The sequence below is a fragment of the Adiantum capillus-veneris genome, chromosome 7 (genome assembly GCF_014529385.1).
Source record: "Adiantum capillus-veneris isolate H3 chromosome 7, ASM1452938v2, whole genome shotgun sequence".
Lineage (NCBI taxonomy): Eukaryota > Viridiplantae > Streptophyta > Polypodiopsida > Polypodiales > Pteridaceae > Adiantum > Adiantum capillus-veneris.
The window spans coordinates 79,533,937-79,561,290 of NC_140937.1; the positions used below are offsets into that span (position 1 = coordinate 79,533,937).

General features: G+C 42.4%; 1 protein-coding gene across 1 annotated transcript; it reads right to left on the reverse strand.

Annotated features, from left to right (window-relative positions):
* Nucleotides 1–24,140: 24,140 nt before the first annotated feature.
* LOC147454109 (uncharacterized) lies at nt 24,141–24,787 on the reverse strand. The gene is made up of 2 exons (XM_086517278.1): nt 24,219–24,787; nt 24,141–24,180 (listed from the first exon to the last, which is right to left on the reverse strand). Exons 1-2 carry the CDS (start codon nt 24,785–24,787, stop codon nt 24,141–24,143), a joined length of 609 nt encoding a protein of 202 aa, XP_086373404.1.
* Between the last annotated feature and the right edge of the window lie 2,567 nt (nt 24,788–27,354).

Below are 27,354 nucleotides of genomic sequence, written 5' to 3' on the forward strand. Positions count from 1 at the left end.
ACAAAAAATACTCTGTACTTATTCTCATATGAATAAGAGGGAGTCTCATACTATATGTTAACAAATATGGACAAGAACGATAGAAAAAGAAGAGGTAGCAAGATTGATAACCACTAGAGTAATTCTAACAAACCTCGCTACCACTCAAGGACTAAACCCTACTCCCAGTAAATCTACCAATACCTTTGAGAAAACGGAGGATGCAACCAGAATCCAATCCAAGAAATCCGGAACGATAGAAACACCAGTATTTCCTTCATACCTCAACACAAATCCTGAAACGTTGCAATCATGGTTGCGACCCACGGTGACAAGGGAGCAAGAATTCTATAGGGGAGAAGTCCCTATTACAAATGGATCATATGTGACCCCTATATTCTCACCCATACCCACGTATCCCAAGGAGAGAAAGGGACCAACAATGGTACCGACCATGGTAGGATTCCCCTATATGGAGAGAATAAAAACGGAAAGAGGGTTTGCAATGGAACCACCTATTGAAAGGTCTTATAGAGGATATGGGACAAGGGAAGTTGATGAAAGATTGAGACCTGAACAAGATCCTGTGAGGAGAGAAGGACGAGGAGATTCCACAGTTCGCCTGGTGGAACAAAGACGTATTAGACCTTTGCAAGTCTAGAAATGGGTACACAAAAGGTATTCAGGAGAAGGGGATCCTAGAGATCATGTGGCAACATTCTTGAGAGTGATCCGAGCAGAAGAAATTAAAGATTTTGATACACAAATTGCTAGATTTGGACTCACCCTAGAGGAGGATGCTGCCACCTGGTTTAATTCTGTTGAAGGACAACATTTTGGGACCATCCAAGAAGTTTTTGTTGATGAGTTTCTGGAGGAATTCTCTCAAAGAGGGATAGCCCACAATACTGTCTCTCAAATCCACAAGTTTAAATCGAAAGAGGGAGAGTCTGTCAGGAAGGCAGCCCTACGGCTAAAACGATACGTAAAGTTCTGCCCAATGGAAGAACTTTACGTATCGTTTTAGCCAAGGCCTGAGAAATGCAGACCTTCAAAAGGATTTTCATATGAAGAAAAGCCCCACTCTAAATGAGTTAACCAAAGAGGCTTTGTTGATATTTATCCAAGGCCTCAGAAATGCAGACCTTCTAAAGGATTTTCATATGAAGAAAAGCCCCACTCTAAATGAGTTAACCAAAGAGGCTTTGTTCCTGGTAGATAATCTGAGATCTATAGAGTTGGATATCTAAGAGATAGAGATGACGACTCATCATCTCAACAAAGTGGATTGAAGTTTGGAAAGATAGTACAACAAAATGAACCAAGAGTAAATCAACAGTGCTTGATAGAGGAGGTGCTAAAGAGGATTAGCCCATTTACCAAGCCATAGGCTAAGCCTTTAAAGTGGTGCACCATTGAACAATGTCGTGCAACTCCACTTCCATGAAAAGAAAATGAGCAAAGGGATGCCAATCAGGTTTATTTGAATCCTACATGATTATTCAGTAGTAATAAGGGCTTGCTAACAATCCAATTTTAAGTTAAAAGTGTGTCAGATGCGGCTCTAATGGCCAAAAGATGTCTTGGTAATGCTAAAAGTGAGTATGATTGAAGTGGTCATAGTTGGGATTCTATTGATAAATTGAAGTACTTGAAGTGCTCTACAGGCTTGTCTTTACGGCTCCTCAATTGGAGCTACAGATAGGAAGTTATGTCAGTTTGAAGTTGAGTCAGTAGTTAGCAGATCCGTACTGGATTGGGTAGCTGCTGATAGGGTCAAGGATGATATAAATGCATGGGCCTAAAGTTCTCACTTCCACGAGCATGTCGGTCTTTCCCGTTCATCAATCGGGGTTTTGGTCGACAAGATATGGCCAGTTTAAGTATCATCGTGGGCCAGTTCCGTACCGCTCTGGTCGCCTTGATCAGTCAAGTTCATCTGGTAATTTTTGAGCTTCAGCTAGATTCTGGGAAATGGAGCCGTCAGAGCACAATGCTATGCCTTGGGTGATGTAATTACAAAATGTGATGCCTTCATTAACATCTCGATGAGTTTATCACGGCAATGCCTTGGTTAATATATGTGCCAAGTATGGTGGCAACTGAAGGCCGTCTCCACTATGCAATGCATTGCCCGATATGTATGCCAAATGTGGGCCGATACGGAAGCATTTTTTTATATATAATGCCTTGATGGACATGTAAGTCGAATGGTGCATGCACAGGAAAAGCTTGACATGTTTTGCCGGATGGAGGTTTTTTTTCCGAAATGCATTCACCTATGCTTGCACCTAAGCTAACCACCCAAGGGCCAACTAAAAAGGCCGCCCATGACCTACAAAGCGTGGCCGGCCACTAGCAAAAAAAAGGGGTGTTTTTTTAACCTAATGTGAAGAGGAAAGAAGGAATGGTGGGTGGCACCGAGCAGGGATGGAGGCGGAGGTGAAGGAGTTCGCGCTGGGCAGTAGCAGGCGCAGATGCAGTCACCGAAGAAATGAGAACTCTCTAGCTTGCCAAGGTGCTCCTATTTGGAGACGCTCCCGATTTTTTTGGTGCAGGTGGACCTTCGTAATGCCATGTCATCAAGAGGCTCTGGTGGGGTCAACTCTCATATAAAAAAGGATAAGGGGGCTCTTTTTCAGGGTTTTCCTCTTCTTTCCTGGGGAAAAAAAATCCAGAGATCTTAAGCTCTTTAAACCAAAGCTTCATAATCGGCTTAATGAAAACCTCCTTGAGCCATTCGAATTCTCTCTTCTTCTCACTCAAGTTGAAACCCCTTAACTATCATAATCCTAAGCCATAATCCTAAGCTATCTCTACGCTAAACTCCAAAGCCGATAATCCTAAGCCATAATCCTAAGCTATCTCTAAGCTAAACTCTATAGCCGATAATCCTAAGCCATAATCCTAAGCCATCTTCAATCAAAACTCCTAAGGCCATTTGAAGTCGAAGCTAAGCTCCCATAGCCATAGCTGCAGAGAAAATCAAACTTTCTCTCGACCTTGAAGCAACAGAGGGAAAACGAAGAAGATCAAGGCAAGTTTGGCAGACCAATCAAGGCAAAGGATCTTATTTGGTACTGTTATCATCGGACCAGACATTACCATCATTACTGAAGTTTGATTTATTAATTATTACTTGGATTATTAATTAGTACTTGGATTAAGGCAGGTTAAATCTTGTAAGGAGCATAAAATCCTTCATTAACATTTGATTAAGCAGTGATACTGTTGATTATTTGTTTTGAGCTATCAAGCTTCAGAATCTGGATCAAGCTGTCTATTTTAAGCTCTGTCTCCATTAATTGTGTCTGCTGCAACTCTCTTCCTTGCACCTCTCACAGCCAAAGGCCCCGTGCCTTCCGGGCTCACCTTCCAAACACAAATCCCCCGACATTCTTGGTGAACCCTACGCGAAACGAGATGGGGTGAGAAGTGTTTGTGGAGAAAGATGTCGACACTGCAAGAGGCAGCCATGCAACAAATGATGCAGCCGTGTGTTGTATATGTGCAACAACAACAGGCTGCCCAATAGCAATACAATCTGCAAGAGAGGATTTGTAAAGCTGGGCACATAGCTACTGAGAAATTACAACGATTTGAAGGGAAGGATATTAGCAAGTTTTGCAATATCTATGAGCAGGCAATGGAAGATAATGGAATCGATGATCAGAATGCAGTGGAAGGATTTCATTTAATTGCAGTGCCGGAACTTAGGGGCCAAATAAAAGAGATTCAGGCGGTTCAAGGCCCGAATTGGCAGGAATTCAAGAAGGCGCTACAGGAGGAATACTTTGTTGAGGATTCACAAAGAGTAACCAGACAAAGCTTTATGAAGTAGGTGCAGAAGAAAAACAAAAATTTATCTGCACGAGAATTGTTACGGGAGTTTGAAAAGAATTTGAGCAATTGTCCTCGACAGAGCAACGCTTAATGAAGGATTAGAAGGTTGAACTATTCATTTAGGGTGCTGATCCACGACTTCAGAAGAGTCTAGTGCAGTTACTGGAGGATTCAACGGGTGAATTGGGCTTATTATCCGACTGGAAGATAGTCACTAAAGAAGTAAATATGATTGTGAAACAACAGATGAGAGTTGATAAGTTGATTGTGGCTGATATCATGGATGTTGTGGAAGAGGAACCTAAGGAGAAAACCAGCTCGGCAATACCCACAGTGGAGGAGCCAGTTCTTGACGAATTGGTGAAAGGTATTCAAGAGTTAAATTTGAATTTCAAAGCTGTAAAATTTGAAGGGTTAGCTGCAAAGGGGTCTACTTCTAAGCCTAGACCGCAACCTCCACGTAAAGGTTGGGATTGATGCATGTGGTGTGGTAATGAAGACCACAGGTATGTTAAAGAATGTGATGAATTTGATGAAGCCTACAAAAGAAACGTGGTTTTCCGGAAGGACGAGAAGATTCATCTTAGGGCAACAGGTGAGATGCTTCGCTTGAACTTTGGTAGGGGTGGCATGAAAAAGATAGTTGAAGAAATCCAACATAATGTTTTTCTTGTGGAAGTAGCTACATAGGGGGTTGCAGGTTTGCGGAAAGGGTGATGATGATGGTGCAAGTACAAAGGGTCAATTGTGGCCCTATGCTTTGAAGACAACAGAAACAGGAAAGTTAACTTATGGGAAGCTATGACACGTAGGGAATTCAATTCAAAAAACCACAGGGTGGACTGATCGAATGGATTCCCTCTCAGTGTACACATTCATTGCTAAGTCTCAAGCTAATGAGGCTATGGTGGAGGAAAAGCAAAAAAGAGATGAAGAAGTTCCAGGGATATCAAAAAGGACAATGAGATTCAGCAGCAGAAAAGAAGAAGGTCCCACTCCTAAGCCCGCTCTTGAATTGGTTATGGAGGATGCACCCAAGGATAAAAAGCAAGGTAAACCCAGGGGACCCTCGTATGAGCTTAAATTTGACATTGAATTAGCTACAGATCTAAAGAAAGTTTTTGAAGAGCGCATTTTGAATAGCAAAGGAGCTCACATTGGGTGATGTTCGGGAATTTCCAAACGCGAGTTTCACGAGGAAATTTTTGATATTATCAAAAGAAAGTGGCAGATACCAAGTGAACATGAGCCAGAGTCAGTTAAGAGACAGATGCTTCGCCACATTGAAGCAGTTTTGGATGATTATGAAGAATATTTGGCAGATCTTGAAGAAGAAGAGTCGAGGTCTGTGGTGGTGTCAAACCCAACTGTACCAGAGGTAAGACATGTTCATTTTAATGAAGATGAAGATAATGAAAGTATACCAAGGAGTCACTTTTAAAGGACTCATTGGGCAAGGGCAACAACCGAAACTGTTGTGAAGCTTGGCGACATTGAAGAACCGGTATTAGCACTAATAGATCATGGATTGGAGATAAATTTGATGGCAAAACGATTGCACAAAAAGGGGAAATGGCCTATTGATGTGGACCATGGTTGGAGGATTCGAGCTGCCAACATGCTTCCAGGCGACCTCTATGGTGCATGATGTTAAGGTAACTGTAGGGGATGTCTATGATGAGAAAAATTTCTTTATACAGGAGCATTCCTCTTATCCATTAATTTTGGGGCAACCCTACATTACGGTTGGGCGGATGGAAACCAAGGTGTTGGATGATGGCTCGGCCTATGCCACGGTTTGAAGCCGAGATGGTAAGAAAGCAGTTCAATTCTTGACTATATGTGTTGACCATGCCATGAACAAGGATAGTCTACGTGATCATCCAATGCCAAAGATACGCAAGGAGTTTAAAGAACACAGGTTTGCATAGGATTTTCTCGGAATGCCACTATAAAGCGGGACTATGGTGGTACAAGTGAGGAGAAGTTCTCGCAAAAAGAAGCTTTCTCTTCAGGGTTTTTGGGGTTAACATCTGAAGGTTTAGTATCTTTCAGAAAATTTAATGATTTGCCAAAGTGGGAACAACAATATGCTTCACGTATCCAAAATGAAATGCAGGGATGTGATGTGCTTGAATCAGATGATGTGATTTCAGGGATCTTTGAAGAGGTATCTTATGTAGATACTATGTCAGAGTTTGAGGAGATCAGGCAACACAGGTTACGAATCGGAACAGAAGTGGTTAAGGTCTACTCAATGGACAAGTATGATGAGTTAGGTATATATGAAGCACTTATGCATATCGAGAATGATTCAGGTAAAGCAGTTGAAGCACATGGAGAGACAAAATACAAGACTTTTGCAAAGAAAGTGAGACCAATGGCTACACCGCTACCAGAAGGAAGTGATGGGGTGATCAAAGAAGCTTCTCGACAACATATACTCAGGACTCCAAAGAACATAGGTCATAAATTTACTAAGGAGACATTGCAGCAGTTGAAGATTGGAGAAGATGATTTTCTTAATGAAGAGGAAATCAAGTGTTTTCAAGGTATGCTCAAAAAACATGGTAAAGATTTTTCTTTTGAGCCAAGTGAGATTTGGTATGTGGATCCACATATTATCACCTATGGTTATTTTCATTGTTCCTCACATGCCATGGAGCTTACGTCCTATTCCAGTTCCTAAAGCTCACTTGCCAAAGCTTATCAATTTTCTTAATAAAAAGATTCAAATGGGAATTTGGAGCCATCATGTGCACCATATTCTAATCGATGGTTTACTGTTCCGAAGAAAAACAATACATTAAGGTTCATTCAGGATATACAACCGGTTAATAAGGTAACAATCCGCAATGTGGGTACTGGCCCAATTGTGGATGAATTTACAGAGGCCTTTGTATATAGATCTATTTACTCCATGGGTGATCTTTATTCCGGATATGATCAATTCCAGTTAGCTTTGGAGAGCAGGGATCTTACTACAATGCATACTCCTCTTAGTTTGGTAAGGATGTACACTCTACCACAGGGTGCTACTAATTCTGTAGCTCATATGATGAACGACATGAATAAGGTATCAAGGGACTTTATCCAACATGTTACTATGACTTTCATTGATGATCTACCAATTAAGGGTTGTGAGGAAGGCTCAAAAGATGAGGCAGAAGATCAGAGGGGGTGCCGACAGTTTGTTGCTCAACATATTGCTGATTGGATGCTATTTTACGGAGGCTTGAAGAAGTTAACTTAACACTTTCAGGTCAAAAATCAACTTTTGGTGCTAAGGAGGTCTTAATTGTGGGACATATGTGCAGTCCTAAGGGTAGAAGGCAGAGTCCAGCAAAAGTTGAAGCTATCCAATACATGAAAGAAACATGTTCTTCGGTTACTGAAGTTCGTCGATTCTTGGGTGCGTGTGTGTTCTATCTTATTTGGCTGCCACACTTTGCTCATGTTGCAGAGGTGCTGTATCAATTGTTGAGAAAAGGTAAAAGGTTTTTTTGAGAAGAAATTTCACACACAAGCTATCAAGAAATTAAAGAAGATGCTTCTCGAGGCTCCGGCCTTGAGGAAAGTCGACTACAAATGAGGAAGGACAATTATTTTAACAATTGACACTAGCCCGACAGGTATTGGATGGGCTATAGGTCAAGATGATGCAGAAGGACACAGGTATGCAGTTAGATTCGGAGCCAAGGTGCTCAATGCTTGTCAACGAGGTTATCCACAGGTTAAGAGGGAACTCTACTGCTCTAAGGTCTGATAAAGAATACTTTATTGGATCTTCTCGTGGTAGAGACATATTGCTTGCCACTGATAGGGATGATTGCAAATTGCTCTACTCCGGACTCTTGCCATGCTATGATGGATAACCTATATTAAGTCTCTTAACCTTGAATTTTTTCATATTGCAAGTAGAGATAATCTTGTTGCAGATATGCTACCAAGAGCCAGGTTTGAAGATGAAGAAGAGATGCTAACCATAAGTGATGATGTTGGCTTGAAGTTCTACACGTCATCTTATCTACATGCCGCTTGTGGTAATAATGCTAATATTTTTGAAGTATTTTTTGAAGAGTTCCATGATAGAGAGTGGCTTATGATTGGCCGCTACCGAAGCACTCTCACTAGACAAGAAGGATGGAGTGACCTAGATTTCAAGAGGATCAGGGAAAAGGCCTACAACTATTTTTTGAAAGATGGACATTTATGGAAGCAACCGAAGCGCCCAGAAGGGGTAAGACAATGGGTTATTTGTGATAAAGCAACTCAATAGCAGGTTATCAAAGCATTTCATGAAAGTCTATGGGCTGGACATAGAGGAGTCTAGGAAACTTTTATCAAGATTAAAGATCGGTATTGGTGGAAATGTATGTATAAAGATGTGGTTCAATTTGTGGAAACATGCTCAATATGCCAACAATATTCTAATTGTGCAACATAGAGATGGATTGCATCCCACCTATCCACTGGCCATGCACTACAAGTGGGTGGTGGACCTTATTACAATGCCAGTAGGAGTGTGGTAGATGAAATATATTGTTCTTGCTAGAGAAGATCTTACTAATCAGGTTGAAGGTAGAGTTTTGCGTACCAAAGCTACCAGTTCAGTATGCAAGTTCTTGCTTGAAGATGTTATCTCTAGGTATGGATGTGTTGGCAGAATTACTGTAGATAGAGGAGAGTTGCATGCAGATGAAGCTCGAGGAGTTTTTTGCTCGTATGGACATTAAACTTGATCTCCCTCCAGCATATAATCCAGAAGGTAACGGGAAAAGTGAAAGAGGGTATCCGCCTATTGTTAAAGCTTTAGCGAAGGTGTGTGAAGGACATATTGGTGATTGGCCTAAGCTCTTGCCATTTGCTTTATGGGATGATCGCACTATACACAGTTCTTTTATACAGGTTTTATGCCGTTTGAATTGATGCACGGGCAAAAACCCATTATGCCTATAGAGGAAGTAGTTATGACTTGGACCATAATGCCATGGGAAGAAGGTATGTCTATTGAAAATTTGCTTGCTCTACGTATTCGCCAGCTTGAGAGGCGTCAAGAAGATATTGATCAGGCTAAAGAGAAGCTTAAGGAGGCAAGGTTGAAGAATAAGGCATCATTTTATGGAAAGCACAGACTATGACTACATGCTATCAAAGATGGTGACTGGGTACTTGTTTATGACAGTACCTTGGAGAATCAATATATTGCTATGCGGAAAATGGTCAAACGGTGGTTTGGACCATGTATGGTGTTACATGTTTTTGATAATGCAACATATCAATTATGCAAACTTGATGGCACTATGCTCAAGGTGCCTATTGCAGGAAAACAGATCAAGCTATTCAAGAAGCGAGAAGGCAATATTGTTCTTGAAAATTTCCATTCAGATCCACCTCCAGAGAATAATGTTATATATACATTAGATGATATGTCTGATGATGTTTTTGATGAAGCTGATTAAGTGCAATTGGCACAGACCGGAGGCTGTGCAGGTTCAGAGGGGGTGGATGTCATGTAGCTCCGCTTCCATGACAAGAAAATGAGCAAAGGGATGCCAATCAGGTTTATTTGAATCCAACATGATTATTCAGCAGTAATAAGGGCTTGCTAACAAGCCAATTTTAAGTTAAAAGTGTGCTAGATGCGGCTCTAAGGTCCAGAAGATGTCTTGTTAATGCTAACAGTGAGTATGCTTGAAGTGACCATAGCTGGGATTTTATTGATCACGTTGAAGTACTTGAATTGCTCTACATGCCTGTCTTTACGGCTCCTCAATCGGAGCTACAGATAGGAAGTTATGTCAGTTTGAAGTTGAGTCAATAGCAGATCCGAACCGGATTGGGTAGCTACTGATAAAGGGTCAAGTATGATATAAATGCATGGACGTGAAGTTCTCACTTCCAGGAGCATGTCAGTCTTTCCACTTTGTGAATCCGGGTTTCGGTTGACAAGATATGGCCAGTTTAAGTATCATCAGGGGACAGTTCCGTACCGCTCTAGTCGCCTTGATCAGTCAAATACATCTGGTAATTTTTCAGCTTTAGCCAGATTCTAGAAAATGGAGCCGTCAGAGCAGAATGCTATGCGTTGGGTGATGTAATTACCAAATATGATGCCTTCATTAACATCTCGATGAATTTATCACGGCAATTCCTTGGTCAATATATGTGCCAAGTATGGTGGCAACCGAAGGCCGTCTCCACTAGCAGTGTATTTTCAAGTTGGCCAGTATACATGCTTAATGCAATGCGTTGCTCAATATGTATGCCAAATGTGGGCTGATACGGAAGAATTTTTTTTATATATAATTCCTTGACGGACATGTAAGTCAAATGGTGTATGCATAGTAAAAGCTTGACATTTTTTGCCGGATGGAAGGTTTTCTTTCTAAATACATTCGCCTATGCTTGCACCTAAGCTAACTGCCCAAGGGCCAACTAAAAAGTCCGCTCATGACCTACAAAGTGTGGCCGGTCGCTAGCCAAAAACAAAGGTCCTGTTTTTAACATAATGTGAAGTGGCAAGAAGGAATGGCAGGTGACAGCGAGTAGGGATGGAGGCGGAGGTAAAGGAGTTCGCGCTATCGTCGAAGAAACGAGAGCTGTCTAGCTTGCCAATCCACTCCTATTTGAAGCCACTCTTGATTGTTTTGGTGCAAGTCAACCTTTGCAATGCCATGTCACCAAGAGGCCGTGCCCATTAGCGATATCGCTAATGGGTTGGCCAAAAATAGTAAGGGGCTTACTCATGCAAACAAAATATGCTCTGGTGGTCGACTCTCATATAAAAAAGGATAAGGGTGCGCTTTTTCAGGGTTTTCCTCTTCTTTCTCGAGAAAAAAAAAAGCCAGAGATCTTAAGCTCTTTAAACCAAAGCTTCATAATTGGCTTAATGAAAACCTCCTTGAGCCATTCAAATTCTCTCTTCTTCTCACACAAGCTGAAACCCCTTAACTATCATAATCCTAAGCCATAATCGTAAGCTATCTCTAAGCTAAACTCCAAAGCCAGTTATCTTAAGCCATAATCCTAAGCTATCTCTAAGCTAAACTCCTTAGCCGATAATCCTAATCCATAATCCTAAGCCATCTCTAATTGAAACTCCTAAGGCCATTTGAAGCTGAAGCTAAGCTCCCATAGCCATAGCTGCAGAGAAAATCAAACTCTCTCTCTACATTGAAACAGCAGAGGGAAAACGAAGAAGATCAAGGCAAGTTTGGCATACCAATCAAGGCAAAGGATCTTATTTGGTACTGTTATCATCGGACCAGACATTACCATCATTATTGAAGTTTGATTTCTTAATTAACACCTGGATTAAGGCAGGTTAAATCTTGTAAGGAGCATAAACTCATCCATTAACATTTGATTAAGCAGGGATATTGTTGATTATTTGTTTTGAGTTATCGAGCTTCATAATCTGGATCAAGTTGTCTGTTTTAAGATCTGGCTCCATTAATTGTGTCTGCTGCAACTCGCTTCCTTGCACCTCTCACAGCCAGAGGCCCCGTGCTTTCCCGACTCACCTTTCGAACACAAATCCCCTGACAATAAAAATGGACAAATCATATTACTGAGGAATGCTACTACAATAAGGGGTATGTGAGAGAACGACAATATGTTCCCCAACTGCAAGTAGCACCACCTCCAGTGCCACCTGTACCTAGATATACTGTGGGAATTTACCACGACCAGCTGGGGTTGAACGACCACAGCCAGTTTTAGGGCAACAACCACCACTCCTAGGGACAAGATAGATAGGGGTGAGATATACGCCCGTTGTGGAGGAACCAGAGGAGCAAGCTTTAGTGTCTGCTCCTGTTTATTACAAAGAGCCAAGTGGAACAATGGCCTACCCAACAAACTACCCACCAAAAGAGCCGAGAGCACCGGAACCATGGAGCATGATCGGCAATGTTGGACCCCCAATAGCGGCACAGGCTGCAGGAGAAAGTAGATATAGTTTGGACGAGAGAATGTTATTGTTCATAGCCAGTGGAGGTTTCAATGGACCAAGACCTGATTACCAGCATAGGGGTGCTCAATGAGCTCCACGAAAAACGTTAGGACCATGATATAAATTTGGGGGGCGACCATCTTATGAAAGATTTTCCTCATACAGAAATTTTCCGGGTCAATGTGTATTGTCCAAACTGTGGCATCACTCATTTGATTTCCACTTGTCCAAAAAATCCAAACAAAGCGGTTAAAGCAACCACTAACATTTTGGAGGCTATCCCTTCAAGCAGTGCTTCCAAAAATGAAACAGTAATACCTATACAGGTCATCACACGAGCTCAGGCTCAAAAAGAGAAAGGGGGACTTGAAAATGATGCACTAGTACATAAAACACCTAGCATTGAACCAAAAACCCAACGAAACACATGGAAAGCTAGAAAAGCATGCGTGGAAGAAAGAAAGAGAACAAAAGCGAACCAAAGACAGACTAGAAAAACTTGAAAGACGAGTACTTCAAAAATTAGAAACACCAACAGATAGAGAGCTTGAGACAAAAGGGAAATCAAAAAGTGCGGGATCAGGCGGATTTGTACTAGTGAAGAAAGTAGACGAACATCTAGATGCACTCTTGAAAGCATACGACTCAAGGCTTAAAATCAACCAGATTCAGGAACAAAAATGGATGACATATCCCTATGCTGAGTTTGAAAAACAGAGACTGGAAATGTGTCGAAAGATGATCCAAACTGCGCAAACCTTACTGGAACCAACTTGAAGGAAACAGGTGGAGGAGGCAGAACTTCTAGTACCAATGCCGAGGAACACTCTAACACACGGATCAGAACGATTAACTGTTAGTCCAAAAATTGAATCGGAACGTGGACATTCAATTGAAAAACCGGGGATAGTGTTGAACACAACCGACCTAACATCAGAAGGTTTTCAACCTATCACACCTAAATTGTATAAAAGCGACGAGGGTTTGAATGAGCTTTGGAAGCAAATAAGGGATGCAAATGAGGCAAATACTCTATGCCAAAGGGTTAACAAAATCAGTAAGGGAGAAGATGACTTTCTTCCTCCTATTGAAGAATTTGAGGCAGGACCTCAAGCAGATCTTGAGATGCACTCTTATTGGGGAGACAAGGGATCTGTGAAATCTTGGGATAGCCAACTGTATCTCTAAAAACTTTACCCTCATGTATGGGAGAGTATGAAGAAAAGTCGAATGTGAAAGTTGTGCCATCACAGCAACTCGCTACAAGGAAGGGTATGGACTCTCACAGGTTGATAACCATCTTATCAACTCCAGTGACTTGTACTATCACTCTCGCCGAGCTTCTCAAAATAAGACCTAATAGGTGGAATACAGTAGGAAATTGTCTTGAAAAATTTGAAGTAAGGGATCCGAATTCACGAATGCAAGAAGGAATCAAGGAATTAGAGAAACCTCAAGTGAACATGCAGCCAATGCCTTTAAACAAGATAGGAGAATACTGTGAAGGGGAAGATGGCAATATCACGCTCTCAATTGAATTAGAAGGTGTCACCACTATGGCAATCCTTGACAGTGGAGCTGGTGTAGACATCACGACAAAGGATGTATGGAAGAAATGGGGAAAACCAGCTTTGAAAACCACAAGGATTTGCTACTCGTCCCCTCTTCCATCGTGTTGTTTATTGTTGTGATGAGTGTGCGTGTGTGTGTGTGTGTGTTTGAGAGACAGAGAGAGAGAGAGAGAGAGAGAGAGAGAGAGAGAGAGAGAGAGAGAGAGAGAGAGAGAGAGAGAGAGAGAGAGTAAAACTCGAAGGTCGCATTAGGTCAAATGTGGACTCACAAAGGGGCCCTTTAAGTAGTTTGACTTTCCCTCTCTCTACCAAAACGGGCGCATGGATAAATTTTTGCAAACAAACTCCAAAGTTGGTAAAAGTGTGACAGTTAGAGTGTCCTCTTCAAGCTCTATCTACTGATATATAGCACACCATGAGATTCCTCATATTTTAGGAGATTCTTTTTTTGATTCACCTATGATGTGACAACTCTGTCAGAATCTAAGTGTGAGGAGGTTTATGGAAAGGCCATTGTCATATTTGACAAGAGTGTCTTTGCTTGTGTGAGTCTGCTTCTAAGATCATGGGTAGGCCACTACCAATGCATGAGCATGAATGTGTGTGTGTGTGTGTGTGTGTGTGTGTGAGAGAGAGAGAGAGAGAGAGAGAGAGAGAGAGAGAGAGAGAGAGAGAGAGAGAAAGAGAAAGGAAAACTCAAAGGTTGAGTATGTTTTTATGAGTAGAGGGGGGCTTGCTTGCTTATTGCAAAGTTAAGACAACCATATGCCAGCTCTAAATGTAGTTCAATTTTATCACCAGAGAGAGAGAGAGAGAGAGAGAGAGAGAGAGAGAGAGAGAGAGAGAGAGAGAGAGAGAGAGAGAGAGATGATAGATAGATAGATAGTTCTATTATCGTCCTGGGAGGTCAAATATGACCTATGGGACCAAATGAACATGTCACGTGGTGTGAGTGGAGTTCATAAGTGACTCTCGATGCTCAAAAATGGCTGAAATGAGCATCGCAATAGAGAGTCCACATCGTGGTTGGGAGAGGAAGGTATGTAGGGAGAGATCATGGCTGAATATATGGGGAAAAGAGGACCTAATGTGGTCAAAAGCTGAGCACTCAAGTAGTGTGTGGTACTCACTCTCTCGCACTTGACGAGGGCATAAGGTGCAAAGTCGATGACACTCCTCGCCAGTGCCCCAACGTCCTGTCTCGCAGTGTAGAGAATGGGAGCTAAGACAAATGGAGGCAATGGTGCGGATCGCACTCAACGGGATGGGCTCAAGGATGTAGGAATGGGTTCGGTTACCTCGTTCCGAGAAGAAGAGAGATTTGTAGTTTGGGGCAATGTGTGTGGTGTAATGGCTGAAGCGAGAACCTCCGGATTTCTCCCAAGCCGTGATACATTGGCGTTGTAAGAAGGCCTCATTAACTTGGGAGTCGATCGACGCATCCTTGACCAAGTGACATGCATCCCATCTTCCAAACCATTTCTTGATATCAAGCATCCACCCCGAGCTTAGTATTTTGCTCTTGCATGTCTTTTGAACCATTTGACTTGCTTCATATGCGATTCTAGGAAGTCGATGCAAAGGGCTACGTTGTATCTTACGCATGTACTCCACAACCCTTTGCATGCCCAAGACCTCAATGGGAAGCAATCCGGACTCAAGAAGTAAGAGCATGTAGGGTGTTTGTGTCTTGACTTGGAGAAAGTTGGTGAGAAAACGCTTTTGAACATTCTCAAACTCTTTCCAAGTAGACTTCCCGATGCTTCCACCCCACACCTCCACTCCATAAAGAAGCACCGGTGTCACCAATGTGTCAAAGAGGTACTTTTTGAGAGCCCAACACTTGATCTCTCCTGCATTGCACATGTTCTCAAATGCATAATAGGCCCTCTTTCCGGCTTCCAAGCGACGCATTGCACAATCCTTCCATTTATGATTGGATGGAACCTCAAGGCCAAGGTACTTGAAGTGATCTACCACTTCAAGTTTCTCATTGTTATATACAATGCATGGATTTTCATCATTGAGGGTCTTTACAAGCATAACCTTGGTTTTGGATCCATTCACGATCAGCCCGCTATGTAGGCAAAAGTGTTCCAAGACACTCATAAGCTTTTGTGCATCTTCTAAGGTATGTGCCAAGAGCACTACATCATCAGCATAAAGCAAAAGCATGATCACCGCATTTCCAATCTTAACCTCTTCTATGCCTTCTTGCTGCATAAAGTCAAGAACCATGCATTCCAATTCATCAATGAGTAGCCCAAAGAGGGTTGGGGAAAGTGGTCATCCTTGTTTGACACCAATAGTGCTTGCAAAAAATTCTGAAATTCCATCTCCCATACGTAATCGACATATCACTTTTTGGTAGATGTGAAAGACTGCATGCATAAATTCTCTCGGCACTTGAAGGCTTTGCATACGTCTCCAAAGATTTCCTCGTGGTACCATGTCAAAAGCTTTCTTGAAATCCACAAAGCAACAATACAAATTTTTTCCTTTCAATCGAGACGCTTCCATAAGAACTCGAAGAGTGAGAAGGTGATCAATAGTGCTATGATGCTTTCGAAAACCTGCTTGGCCAAGTGCACGTTTGCCATTCTTTTCAGCCCATTCACTTATCTTCATCTCCATGATACATCCAAATAACTTTGCCATTAAAGAACCAACCATTATAGTGCGATAGTTGTTCACATTGTTTACATCTCCTCCTTTATGCAAAGGTTTGATCCAATTTGCACTCCAATCATGAGGCATGCCATACTGAAGTGCAAGGTTAAACATATCGCATATCCAATATCGTGTTTTCTTACTTGTCCATTTAATCATTTCAGCCTTGACACCTTGAAGGTCACCTGCCTTGAGAGTAGCAAGTTTCTCAAGCGCGCGGCATACATCTTCAATGGTAAAGAAAGGAGACATAAACGGAAGGGAGCTACAACACTCCATCTTATCAACATTGGGTTGCTCATAGAGATTCTTACAATGCATATACATATCCTCAAGATTCAAGTCACCAAAGCTCTCAACGCGCTTGCCTTTTAGATTTTGCCAAAACTTGCCACATGCATGTGCTAAAAGAAGTCGTTTTTCGACTTCCGACCTTCTCCTCTTCTTTTGAACAAGTGCTTTGTATGTGTGTGAACATTCCAAGTAAACTTCCTTGTCTTTGATTGCATCCAATCTTAGCAAGTGTTTTCGGGCTTGACTACATTCCATGTCAAACCATTTCTTCTTGGTGCTACCCTTTTTAGACCTTTTGCAAGACATGTGTTTCACCGAAAAGCATTCCTTCGCACAAGAGAAAATTACTTCTTTGAAAACTTTCCACTTTCATTCCAATTTTGGGCTCTCTTGATGCTCTATCATGCTTAACATTTGGTCCACCATATCAGCATATATAAGTGCTCGTTTGAAGTCTAGACGTAGGTACAAATGATTCACATCATGATTGGAGGCTACATGCTCGGGCCGTTTACCACACTTGAGGTCAATCCATAACATCCTATGATCTGATTCCGGATTCCATTCACCAAGTGTAAAGCTTTGTATGCATTCTAGAGTGGCTTCTGAGAACAACATATAGTCAATCATGCTAGCACCGTTGTGCTTTCTACATGTAAAGTCATTGGTGCCTTGCCATAGAGATACACCATTTGCAATGAGCATTCCGGTACTATTGCACATATGTAGAAGTGACTTTCCATAGTGATCCACTTCTTTTGCATCATTAGAACTTCGATTATACATGTATGAGTCATCCATTCTTCTTGAGACATGCGGCATGTCTACTTGTTGTGTGTCGTGTTGTAGCATATTTGTGCGAGCATTCATGTCTCCAAAAACAATGACTTCACCTTGATCCTTGTAATAAGCAATGTCTTCCTCTAGTTCAACAAAGGGCTGATCTCTATCCATATTCAAGCAAGCAAAAAAGTTGGAGTCATAGTGAGGAATGTAGCAACCAGCCACAAACATGACTTGACCATTTGGTGGGCTGATTTTCAGCCATAAGTAGCGTTTATACTTATCTTCTTTTGACAATGGAAACATCTTTCAAACCCTTTTTGGTCATACATGCTACGCCTCCTTGGCCTCTTCGTTGCTTTGCATTTTTGGCCCACATCAAAGAATGCACATCGTATTTTTCAAATCCAAGAATCCGTTGCGCATCATGCTCCCATGTCTCGACAAGAAGTATCACATCGGAGTCATTGGTAAGCTCATCAATGCCAATTCCCGCATTCCATGGATACCCGTTACAATTCCAAAAGCTTATTCGCAAGCGTGAGTTGGTCTCATAGATCATGTGTCCCTATTTGTTGGGTGGACTTGCATCCTCCTTAAGTGGCTTTTCTTCTTGAGGTGATACCTTAACCTTCTTTCTTCTTTCCTCATATGCTTTGCGACGTACATTTTGTTGCATAATAGTGCGATCCTCATATACATTACAACCTGTTCCTTTGAGGTAGATCCAACCATTGTCAAGGATGATCTTTCTCTTTACCTCATCAGCCATGGTACATACAATAGGTCTTTCTCCCGAGTGAGGGACTCCTTGTTTTCCAACTCGATGTGCACCATAAGCCATGATTCCTGACATGCCAAAGTGTGTAGCAAAAAACTCTTCAATAGCAACTGCAAGAGATTGGGGTGTTTCCATGCTTTCCTCCTTGATTCCACAAATGACGATGTTCTTTGAGCGTTTTTGTCGTTCGTGCAATTCTTGAGTGTCCACATTCTCTACATTCTTTGCTTGGACAACGGCTTGCGTGATAGGAGATGTAGAAACCACATTATCCTTACATATATCAGCCCATGATTTGGATGCATTTCTCATCTCACATACATCATGTCGTATTGTATCTATTGTTTCCTCTTTCAATACATGATCACTCTCAACTTTGCTCAAGCGCTCTTTCAATACATTCATGTCAACAAGAGAGCGTTTACATTCTTGAACTTCATTCTCAAGATGCATCAAGCGTGTTGTTTGCATTTCAAGAACCTTCTTGAGGTGCTCATTCTCCACAACAAGAACTCTTAAAGTACCATTCTCCATTGCAAGTGCGCGCAACTCTTCACCTTGTTTGTTGACGGTTTTTTGTAACGAGATCAAGTAAGCCATGATCATTGCTTCCGTTGTTGTAGATGATGTGGTTGGATTAGCATCCAAATTCCTTGGAGATTTTGCATCATTCTCCATGGCGAGTGTGGCTTTTCCACCCTTGCGAGTTTTGTCTGACATTGCCTTCAAGTCGGCAACAAAAACGCAAAGTTTTTACAGTTTTTTCAGTTCTGAGATGCTGTTACAGCAAAGCCTTCCATTACACAAAAAAATTATGTCTTTACATCAATGCGTAGAGGGCTTCGTGCTCTTCGATTGAGGGAGAGAGAGAGAGTTGGTATAGAGAGGAGGTTTGTGGAAAGGCCATTGTCATGTTCGACAAGAGTGTCTTTGCTTGTGTGAATCTGCTTCTAAGATGATGGGTAGGCCACTACCAATGCATGAGCATGCATGTGTGTGTGTGTGTGTGAGAGAGAGAGAGAGAGAGAGAGAGAGAGAGAGAGAGAGATCAAAGGGCATCACTCAATGAGAAGAAGAGAGTAGAGAGAGATTGTGTGTGTTAAAAGAGAGAGCCAATCAACGCGAAGAAGAGAGCAAAGAGATTCCTGAATGCAAAATTGACCTTTGGATTGGAAGATATATTTATATTTTTTTTCAAGGGGATTTTCTCAAGACTAATATTGATATTATTTTAACAAATTCTGTAATTTTGTATTTTAAAATTTTGAACAACTATTCTAAAGAGGTACTCCTATAGTCTTTCTTAAAGTTCTTGAGAAATTGACACCTCCACGTGTTGCGAGAAAATTTGCTACTCGTCCCCTCTTCCACCACGTTGTTGATTGTTGTGATGAGTGTGTGTGTGTGTGTGTGTGTGTGTGTGTGTGTGTGTGTGTGTGTGAGAGAGAGAGAGAGAGAGAGAGAGAGAGAGAAAGAGAGAGAGAGAGAGAGGAAAACTCAAAGGTTGCATTAGGTGAAATTTGGACTCACAAAGGGACCCTTTAAGCAGTTTGACTTTACCTCTCTCTACCAAAATGGGCGCATAGATAAATTCTTGCAAACAAACTCCAAAGTTGGTAAAGGTGTGACAGTTAGAATGTCCTCTTCAAGCTCTATCTATTGATATATAGCACGCCATGAGATTCCTCATATTTTAGAAGATTCTTTTTTTGATTCATCTATGATGTGACAACTCTATCGGAATCTAAGTGAATCAAAAAACGAATCTTCTAAAATATGAGGAATCTCATGGCGTGCTATATATCAATAGATAGAGCTTGAAGAGGACATTCTAACTATCAAAACTTTGCCAACTTTGGAGTTTGTTTGCAAAAATTTATCCATGCGCCCATTTTGGTAGAGAGAGCTAAAGTCAAACTCCTTAAAGGGTCCCTTTGTGAGTCCAAAATTTCACCTAATGAGTATGTTTTTATGAATAGAGAGGGGCTTGCTTGCTTATTGCAAAGTTAAGACAACCACATGCCAACTCCAAATGTAGTTCAAGTTTATCTCTCTCTCTCTCTCTCTCTCTCTCTCTCACACACACACACACACACACACACACACACACACATACACACACACACACACACAGAGTTGGTAAAGAGATAGGTTTGTGGAAAGGCCATTGTCATGTTTGACAAGAGTGTCTTTGCTTGTGTGAATCTGTAGGCCACTACCAATGCATGAGCATGCATGTGTGTGTGTGTGTGTGTGTGTGAAAGAGAGAGAGAGAGAGAGAGAGAGAGAGAGAGAGAGAGAGAGAGGAAAACTCAAAGGTTGAGTATGTTTTTATGAGTAGAGGGGGGCTTGCTTGCTTATTGCAAAGTTAAGACAACCATATGCCAGCTCCAAATGTAGTTCAAGTTTATCACCAGAGAGAGAGAGAGAGAGAGAGAGAGAGAGAGAGAGAGAGAGAGAGAGAGAGAGAGAGAGAGAGAGTTGGTGTAGAGAGGAGGTTTGTGGAAAGGCCATTATCATGTTCGACAAGAGTGTCTTTGCTTGTGTGAATCTACTTCTAAGATCATGTGTAGGCCACTACCAATGCATGAGTATGCATGCGCGCGCGCACGCGCGCGTGTGTGTGTAGTTCAAGTTTATCACCAGAGAGAGAGAGAGAGAGAGAGAGAGAGAGAGAGAGAGAGAGAGATCAGAGGGCATCACTCAATGAGAAGAAGAGAGTAGAGAGAGATTGTGTGGGTTAAAAGAGAGATCCAATCAACGCGAAGTCTAAGAGAGCAAAGAGACGCTTGTGTGATATATATAGCACACACATCAAAGAGTATATATTATATATCTTGCACACACAACGAAGAGAGAGAGAGAGAGAGAGAGAGAGAGAGAGAGAGTAAATATATATAAATGAGAGCAAGCATTTGATGAACAACGTGTTGAGGATGGAGGCTATAGCGGGTGATGCCGATGACAAACCATGGGGAGGAGGGAGCGGTGCTGCAGAGGAAGAGAGAGAGCAGAGAGTTTCGATGCACAGAATAAGGAAAAAACGCTTGTTATATCTTTTTTTATTCAATAGCCCTTATACATATATAGGGTGAATTTTCCATGCAAAGTTCTACCAATAAGTGACTCTTAACTGCATGCCTTATGAACGGTGTTCCCACAGGGACATGACAACTGATCACCACGGATTGCATACCCAACAACCCCCCCCTCAATCCCAAACCACTGACAATGGACTCAAGATAGACAGACCATGGCATAGTTTATTCACCTGAAACCATGAGTAGAAGTCCCCCCCTTGACTATAGCATAGGTGTGTGTCTGTACTCCCCCTTGACTATAGCATCAGTGTGCGACATACCAGAACTTGACCAAACAACGAAGGGCGGTCTTTCCACTTGTTATGTGGTAGTGTCTATATCCCGTACAAAAGGGACATGACCATGATTGACAACTGACAAAATAAAACAAAGCTTTGACAAAATATAGATGATGATATAAACAAAATCCTGGTAGACTTAGGAGACTCAATAGGTAAATCTAATTTTGAACTCAACATATTGTTGCTTGAGCAGGTTCTGGAGAAGTTATCGATCTTTGATGTCATATGTGAATCTCGTTCTAAAATTCTCTCGCCTTGCTTGGAATTGGTAACAAGAACCTTAACCGCAACGACAGCCGTGTTTGGCAACATGGCCTTATAAATAGTTCCAAAACCACCTTTACCGATTAACGTTGTGAAGTTCTTTGTCGTTCTTTGTAGCTGCCTGTAGCTAAACTGTGTGATCCTCCTTTCTCGTGATAAGCTTGAACGGTCTTGTGAACGATTACTCCAAAAGGAAAAGGGACCTAAATCAAGCAGGTACGGATGCAAATGATGATGATTATGATGCACTACTGAATTTAATAACTCCATGCTCGCATTGATTGCATGTGCCCGAGGTGGGAATACCCACTTGACAAGGTAAAGGAGAGGTCACTTTGTGAAAGTGTGAACACAAACATATAAAAAAAAGGTGAATTTTTTGTTGCAGTCTAAACAGAGCGATGGCGAGGGTAAGAGACCTGCTCACGGGGGTCTGGGAAGACCGAACTAGGGAACGCTCAAGAGTCAAAAAAGCATCAGCATGCCAGGGAAATTCAATAGATGCTAAGTTTGACCAATTTGTTGCAGGTCGACTGCGCCTCTCTCTCCTCTGCTAGCGGTTGTACTCGTGCTGTGTTGACTCGAGCTGAGAACCAAAGCTCTGATACCATGTGTTGAGAATCGCGGCTATGGCGGGTGATGACAGTGACAAACCATGGTGAGGAGGGAGCGGTGCTGCAGAGGACGAGAGAGAGAGAGAGAGAGAGAGAGAGAGAGAGAGAGAGAGAGAGAGAGAGAGAGAGAGAGAGAGAGAGAGAGAGAGAGAGAGAGAGAGAGAGAGAGAGAGAGAGAGAGAGAGCAGAGAGTTTTGATGCACAAAATAAGGAAAAATGCTTGTTATATCTTTTTATTCAATAGCCCTTGTACATATATAGGGTGAATTTTCCATGCAAAGTTCTACCAATAACTAACTCTTGAACGCATGCCTTATGAACGCTGTTCACATGGAGATGACAACTGTTCACCAGGGCTTGCATACCCAACACAACCTTGACAGCGGCCTGATCCATAATATAGTTAAAGACGCCAAGTAACCCAAAGAGGTGGACCATTTACTGAAACAAAGAAACCATATGAGAGATCTGTCCATTAATAGATTGAACAAGATGACCGAGATAGGATTGGGCATGATGAAACCACATGATAGTTGCTGGCGCTAGGTGGGGGCTGTCACTAGATGAGGTACGAATAGAAGAGAAAGACATCAATGAGTAAAGAAGGTGGCATCTCGTCTGGTACTTTTAAGCCCATACAAAAGGTAAATATAAGGTTGTTAAAGAGGGGGGGTAGTGTCAATGGTGCTAATAGCCTTAAGCATTTCAAGAGCTTTTTAGGGGGTGAGTGAGGCTTTGCGTTCTAATGGGTTTTTGAGCCCTAGAAAGTGCAAGATGGTTTGTCTGAGCAAAACGTCCAGCGAATGGAGGGTAGAAGGACAGTTGGAATGTCGAGTAAGGTAGACCAACCCATCGTTCTATAGGTTTACTAGGATTCCCAAGCAAGATTCTTCCAAATTAAAAACGAGATGCATGAGAAGAACGACTTCATGGGAGGCAAGTATACGAGAGGTAAGCAACCCATTGTGGTATAGGCTGCGTGGTTTCCCCGACAGAGACCCCTCTTCCGGCCTTCCGTAGTACGCCTTTTTTTGGGAGGGAAGATAGTACAGGCTCCTTGAACCCACCAAATTGTGAAAAAGGGAAAGTTCTTGTAGTATTGGGTGCCCCAATACCTTATGAAATCCAATGAGGTGAGTGGACGGGGACATCTGGTGTGCCTCCTTAATGCTCAATGAGATGGCACCCATCTAACTAGTCAAGCTGGCCCCATTTAGTCCAGAGTAGAGGATCCATTTTAGGAGGGGCTTGGGGCACTCATCTCCCCACTTGTCCATAGCAAAGGACCAGAAGGACTCAGATTGGTACGCTTCCCACGTATTGGGTGCCTTAGTCTGGCCCATGAGGTCCTCATAGATGCCAGTGTGGCATGCCACCATGTCGATCTCCTCCAAGGAGCTCACTGGGGAGAACTAGCTGGCCAATTACCAGTCGAATGACCCTCTTGATGTTGCATCTTAGGTTGGCTGCACCAAAGCTGTTCTTTGGCACGAGTCGTGATTAACTGGGAAGCTCTGCATATGAGGTGGAAAAGAGGTGTTCCACGGGGCATCTAGGGTTTAAATATGGGCTATCTTCCGGGCTAAATAAGCGAAATAGTAGGTAACATGTGCTGGTTATATCCTTACTCTCCTCATTGAGAAGATTAACGAGCTCTTTGTATCGAGAGGGGGTGGCAGCCAACCTCGATAACCCAGAGCGCAACTTGACCGATAGAGGATAAGGCAGGCCGGCCAAGGTAGTACTAGGCAATAAGGGTGGCAGCCCGTAACCTGTTTGTGCGGGGGCCTTCTCCGCCTGGAAATAGAGCCCCCCCACCTGTTCCTTTAGACCCTCCCTTACCTTGATGCGAGACACTGCCCATTGAACCATCTGGTCCTCCATCCATATCTCCATTTTGCAATAGGCCTCCCTAAGCTCCGGATACTGTCTTAAGAATTCCAGGGCCCTCTCCACTTCGGGGGGGGGGGGGGGGTTAGATGAGGCAGAGGTTCGCCCTCATTCACTCCCACGGCCAGTCCTTCTTCCAAGATCGCCCCCCCCCCCCCCCCCCCCCCCCCCCCCCCCCCCCCCCCCCCCCGCGTTGGATAGAAGGCACCCGCCCATTTCGGGCTCATCATCCTTTCCTTCCACGTATCCCCCGCTGGATAAAATATTTTCAATATTGACATTGTCCATGCCTTCAACGTGGTCGACCGTCTTGCGGCCTCCTTGTTTCCATTCTTCCTTGTCCTCCTTAAACCCAGGCCAAGGATCAGTTTTCATCAGGTACCGCATCGAACCAGTTATTTTCTTCTTCCTTATGGGTTCCCCATAACCGAGCCTTAGCCCTTGCACTACTCTTCCTGTAGATCTCCTCCTAATAACAACGTCGCGATATCCTTGTGACCGTATAATGTCATCTAATGCATCCCCAAATTGGTTAAATGGGATCGGTTCTATCCCATTTGCATCTACATAGAGGATATAATCCTCATAGAGAGACCCGGGAATTGGCACCTTCTTTGCTCCTAGTGGGATTTCGGCCCCCGGGTTATACCTCACTTTTTTTGTTACCCACTCTATCAGCCCTGAGCAGTCCGCCCCACCTCCCATTAATTCATTAAAGGCTTCTACACTGTAACGTATCCGGGTCTTGTCGGGAGGCATTCCCAAGGCCCAGTTAACTAGCCCACTGGCTCCCCCCTTGAGCATTTCAATAATAAATGGATTGCGGCGTGTCACCATTCTGGGTGTTTGTATAAAGAGGAAGCGTCTCCTCCCCTGCTAGATAGATCTACGTCGGGCCACCTCCAGGCCGTAAATAAAGAGTGGGTGTCGGGCTTAACCAACATAGCAAGACTAATCCCTTTAGCCTCCATTGTTACCCTCTCATTGGAGAGCAACCTTTTTAATATGCTGGTGGCCGCATTACTCGATTGCCGAGTAGCATCTGGGAAGAGCAGCAAGTTCTTTCCTTCTACAAGTGTCAGCTCAAATCGATTGGCTATTCGGCTCACGTCCAAGTTCTTGCACCTCTCCCCTAGGATGTACTCTAAGAGCGCCATTAGGGTCAACTTCCCCGTGGCCCCGGGACCCCACAGAAAGAGACTGAAGTGCTCTTGGGTATCTAATGTAAAGACTAGCCTCAGGAAGGCTCTCAACAAGTTTAGCTTTAGGAAGTCTCCATCCATCAGAGTGTATATATATATATACTCTCTCTCTATATATATATAGAGAGAGTATATACACTCATATATACTCTCTCTCTCTCTATATATATAGATAGAGAGAGAGAGAGCTCTCTCTCTATGTATGTGTGTGTGTGTATATATATAGAGTATATACACTCATTTATATACTCTCTCTCTCTCTCTCTCTGTCTATCTCTCTATCTATATATATATATATATATAGATAGATAGATAGAGAGAGAGATAGATTGAGAGAGAGAGATCTCTCTCTCTCTCTATGTATGTGTGTGTGTGTGTATATATATATATATATGTATGTATACTCTCTCTCTCTCTCTCTATATATATATATATATATATATACATATATATATATATATATAGAGAGAGAGAGTATATATACTCTCTCTCTATCTCTTTCTCTCTCTATATATATACTCTCTCTCTCTCTCTCTCTCTCTCTCTCTCTCTCTCTCTCTCTCTCTCTATATATATATATAGAGAGAGAGAGTATATACACTCTCTCTATCTCTTTCTCTCTCTATATATATACTCTCTCTCTCTCTCTCTATATATATATATATATACTCTGATGGATGGTATATATATTGAAGTGGTCCGGGGTGGGCAACAAGAAGAGCGGCCTCTAAACACCCTTCGAGGCTCCCGTGTTGCTCAATTGGGGCTGGGGCAAGCACAATCAGAGACAACAATAACCCACAGCCAGAAACCAAACAAGAAAAGGGGCACCACCTAGTTTTAGATGCGAACTAGGACGCGCGTGATATCTCCTTGTACTCAAACGCACAAAGATAGGGGAATGCAAGATAGCCACACACACCAAACACAAACATTCACGACGCCAGAGAGAGGTAAAGAGCACAAATCAACTTGAGCAACTCAGTCTTAGCTTTAAAGACTAGATGCACACAAAGCTTGATGATAAATAGAGAGACAACACAAAACTTGACCTTGTTGCCAATACACAAATTGTCTTAGGGTCACGGGAGCCCTCTCACCGAGCACCCTTTTAAAATTTACCTTTTAGGCAAACAATTCAACAAGCCCTCAAACCACCAAGCATGAAATGACACAACAAACTTCAAGGAAAATATACCTTCAACCACCTGATGAGCCAACTTATCAAGTCAATTTGGAGAGAAGAGTCATAGTTGCAGCATACAATTGCACCCAAAACTATGAATCTTATTTATGGACAAGAGTAGGCTACAAGTGTGATTGCAGAGTATAGTATCACTCCACTCCTCTAGATGGCATAACTAACTTCAAGCTTCTCCATGCACCTATGTGTAGTGATGGAATAGAGCACTCACAATGCACACACTCTACACAACTAGGCTTGAAGAGTGGTGTGGTGTAGTGTGATCATGTGATGATTTACAAGGGAGAGAAGGGCTCTATTTATAGGTTTTAGAAGCCCCGATTTGGATTAGGCCTAATCAAGTTTATTTGAAGGAATAAAAGATTATGCATATTTTTATTTTTTTTAATGAGGGTGGGTCTCTCTTGTCCTTTGAGTCACATGGATGTGGGCTCAAGGGAAGAGAATTATTGAGTGAATAATTTGGGAGGGCATACTCTAGTAGAGGGTGCATTTTACAATAAGGTTAGTGGTTAGTAGTTAGTAATTATCACTAAAAAATATTTACAAAATCATTCACCAAATGGTGAGATATATGATGAGAAAAGTTAGAGAAGGGATAAGCTTGTAAAGCAAGGTTGAAGCTTGGAGAAGTTGACATTCACCTCTTTACATCACCGGTAGAACAAGCGGTCAGCATGGCGAAGTAACGCGTGTCGATGAAGCTATGTTATCTTCAAACCTTGGAAAATTCATGATAAAGCCTTCATTTACAGAGGTTAACCTTGGATTTTTGCTGATTTTTTGAAGTTCTTTACAAAGCTGAAGAGAGTATGGTAATATGGATATATATGTAGAGAGAAAGGGGGACACCTAGGGTGTAGAAATGGAGGATGAAGGCTATGGAGGTGTGAGAGAAGTGGCAATGGTGAAGAGGGTGA

Excerpts from the sequence above, each read along its gene's own strand:
- LOC147454109 (XM_086517278.1), bottom strand. The coding sequence starts at position 24,787 with ATGCCTCCCGACAAGACCCGGATACGTTACAGTGTAGAAGCCTTTAAT. Across the intron at positions 24,181-24,218 it reads GGGTGCCTTCTATCCAACGC|GGGGGGGCGATCTTGGAAGA; the intron begins GGGGGGGGGGGG and ends GGGGGGGGGGGG.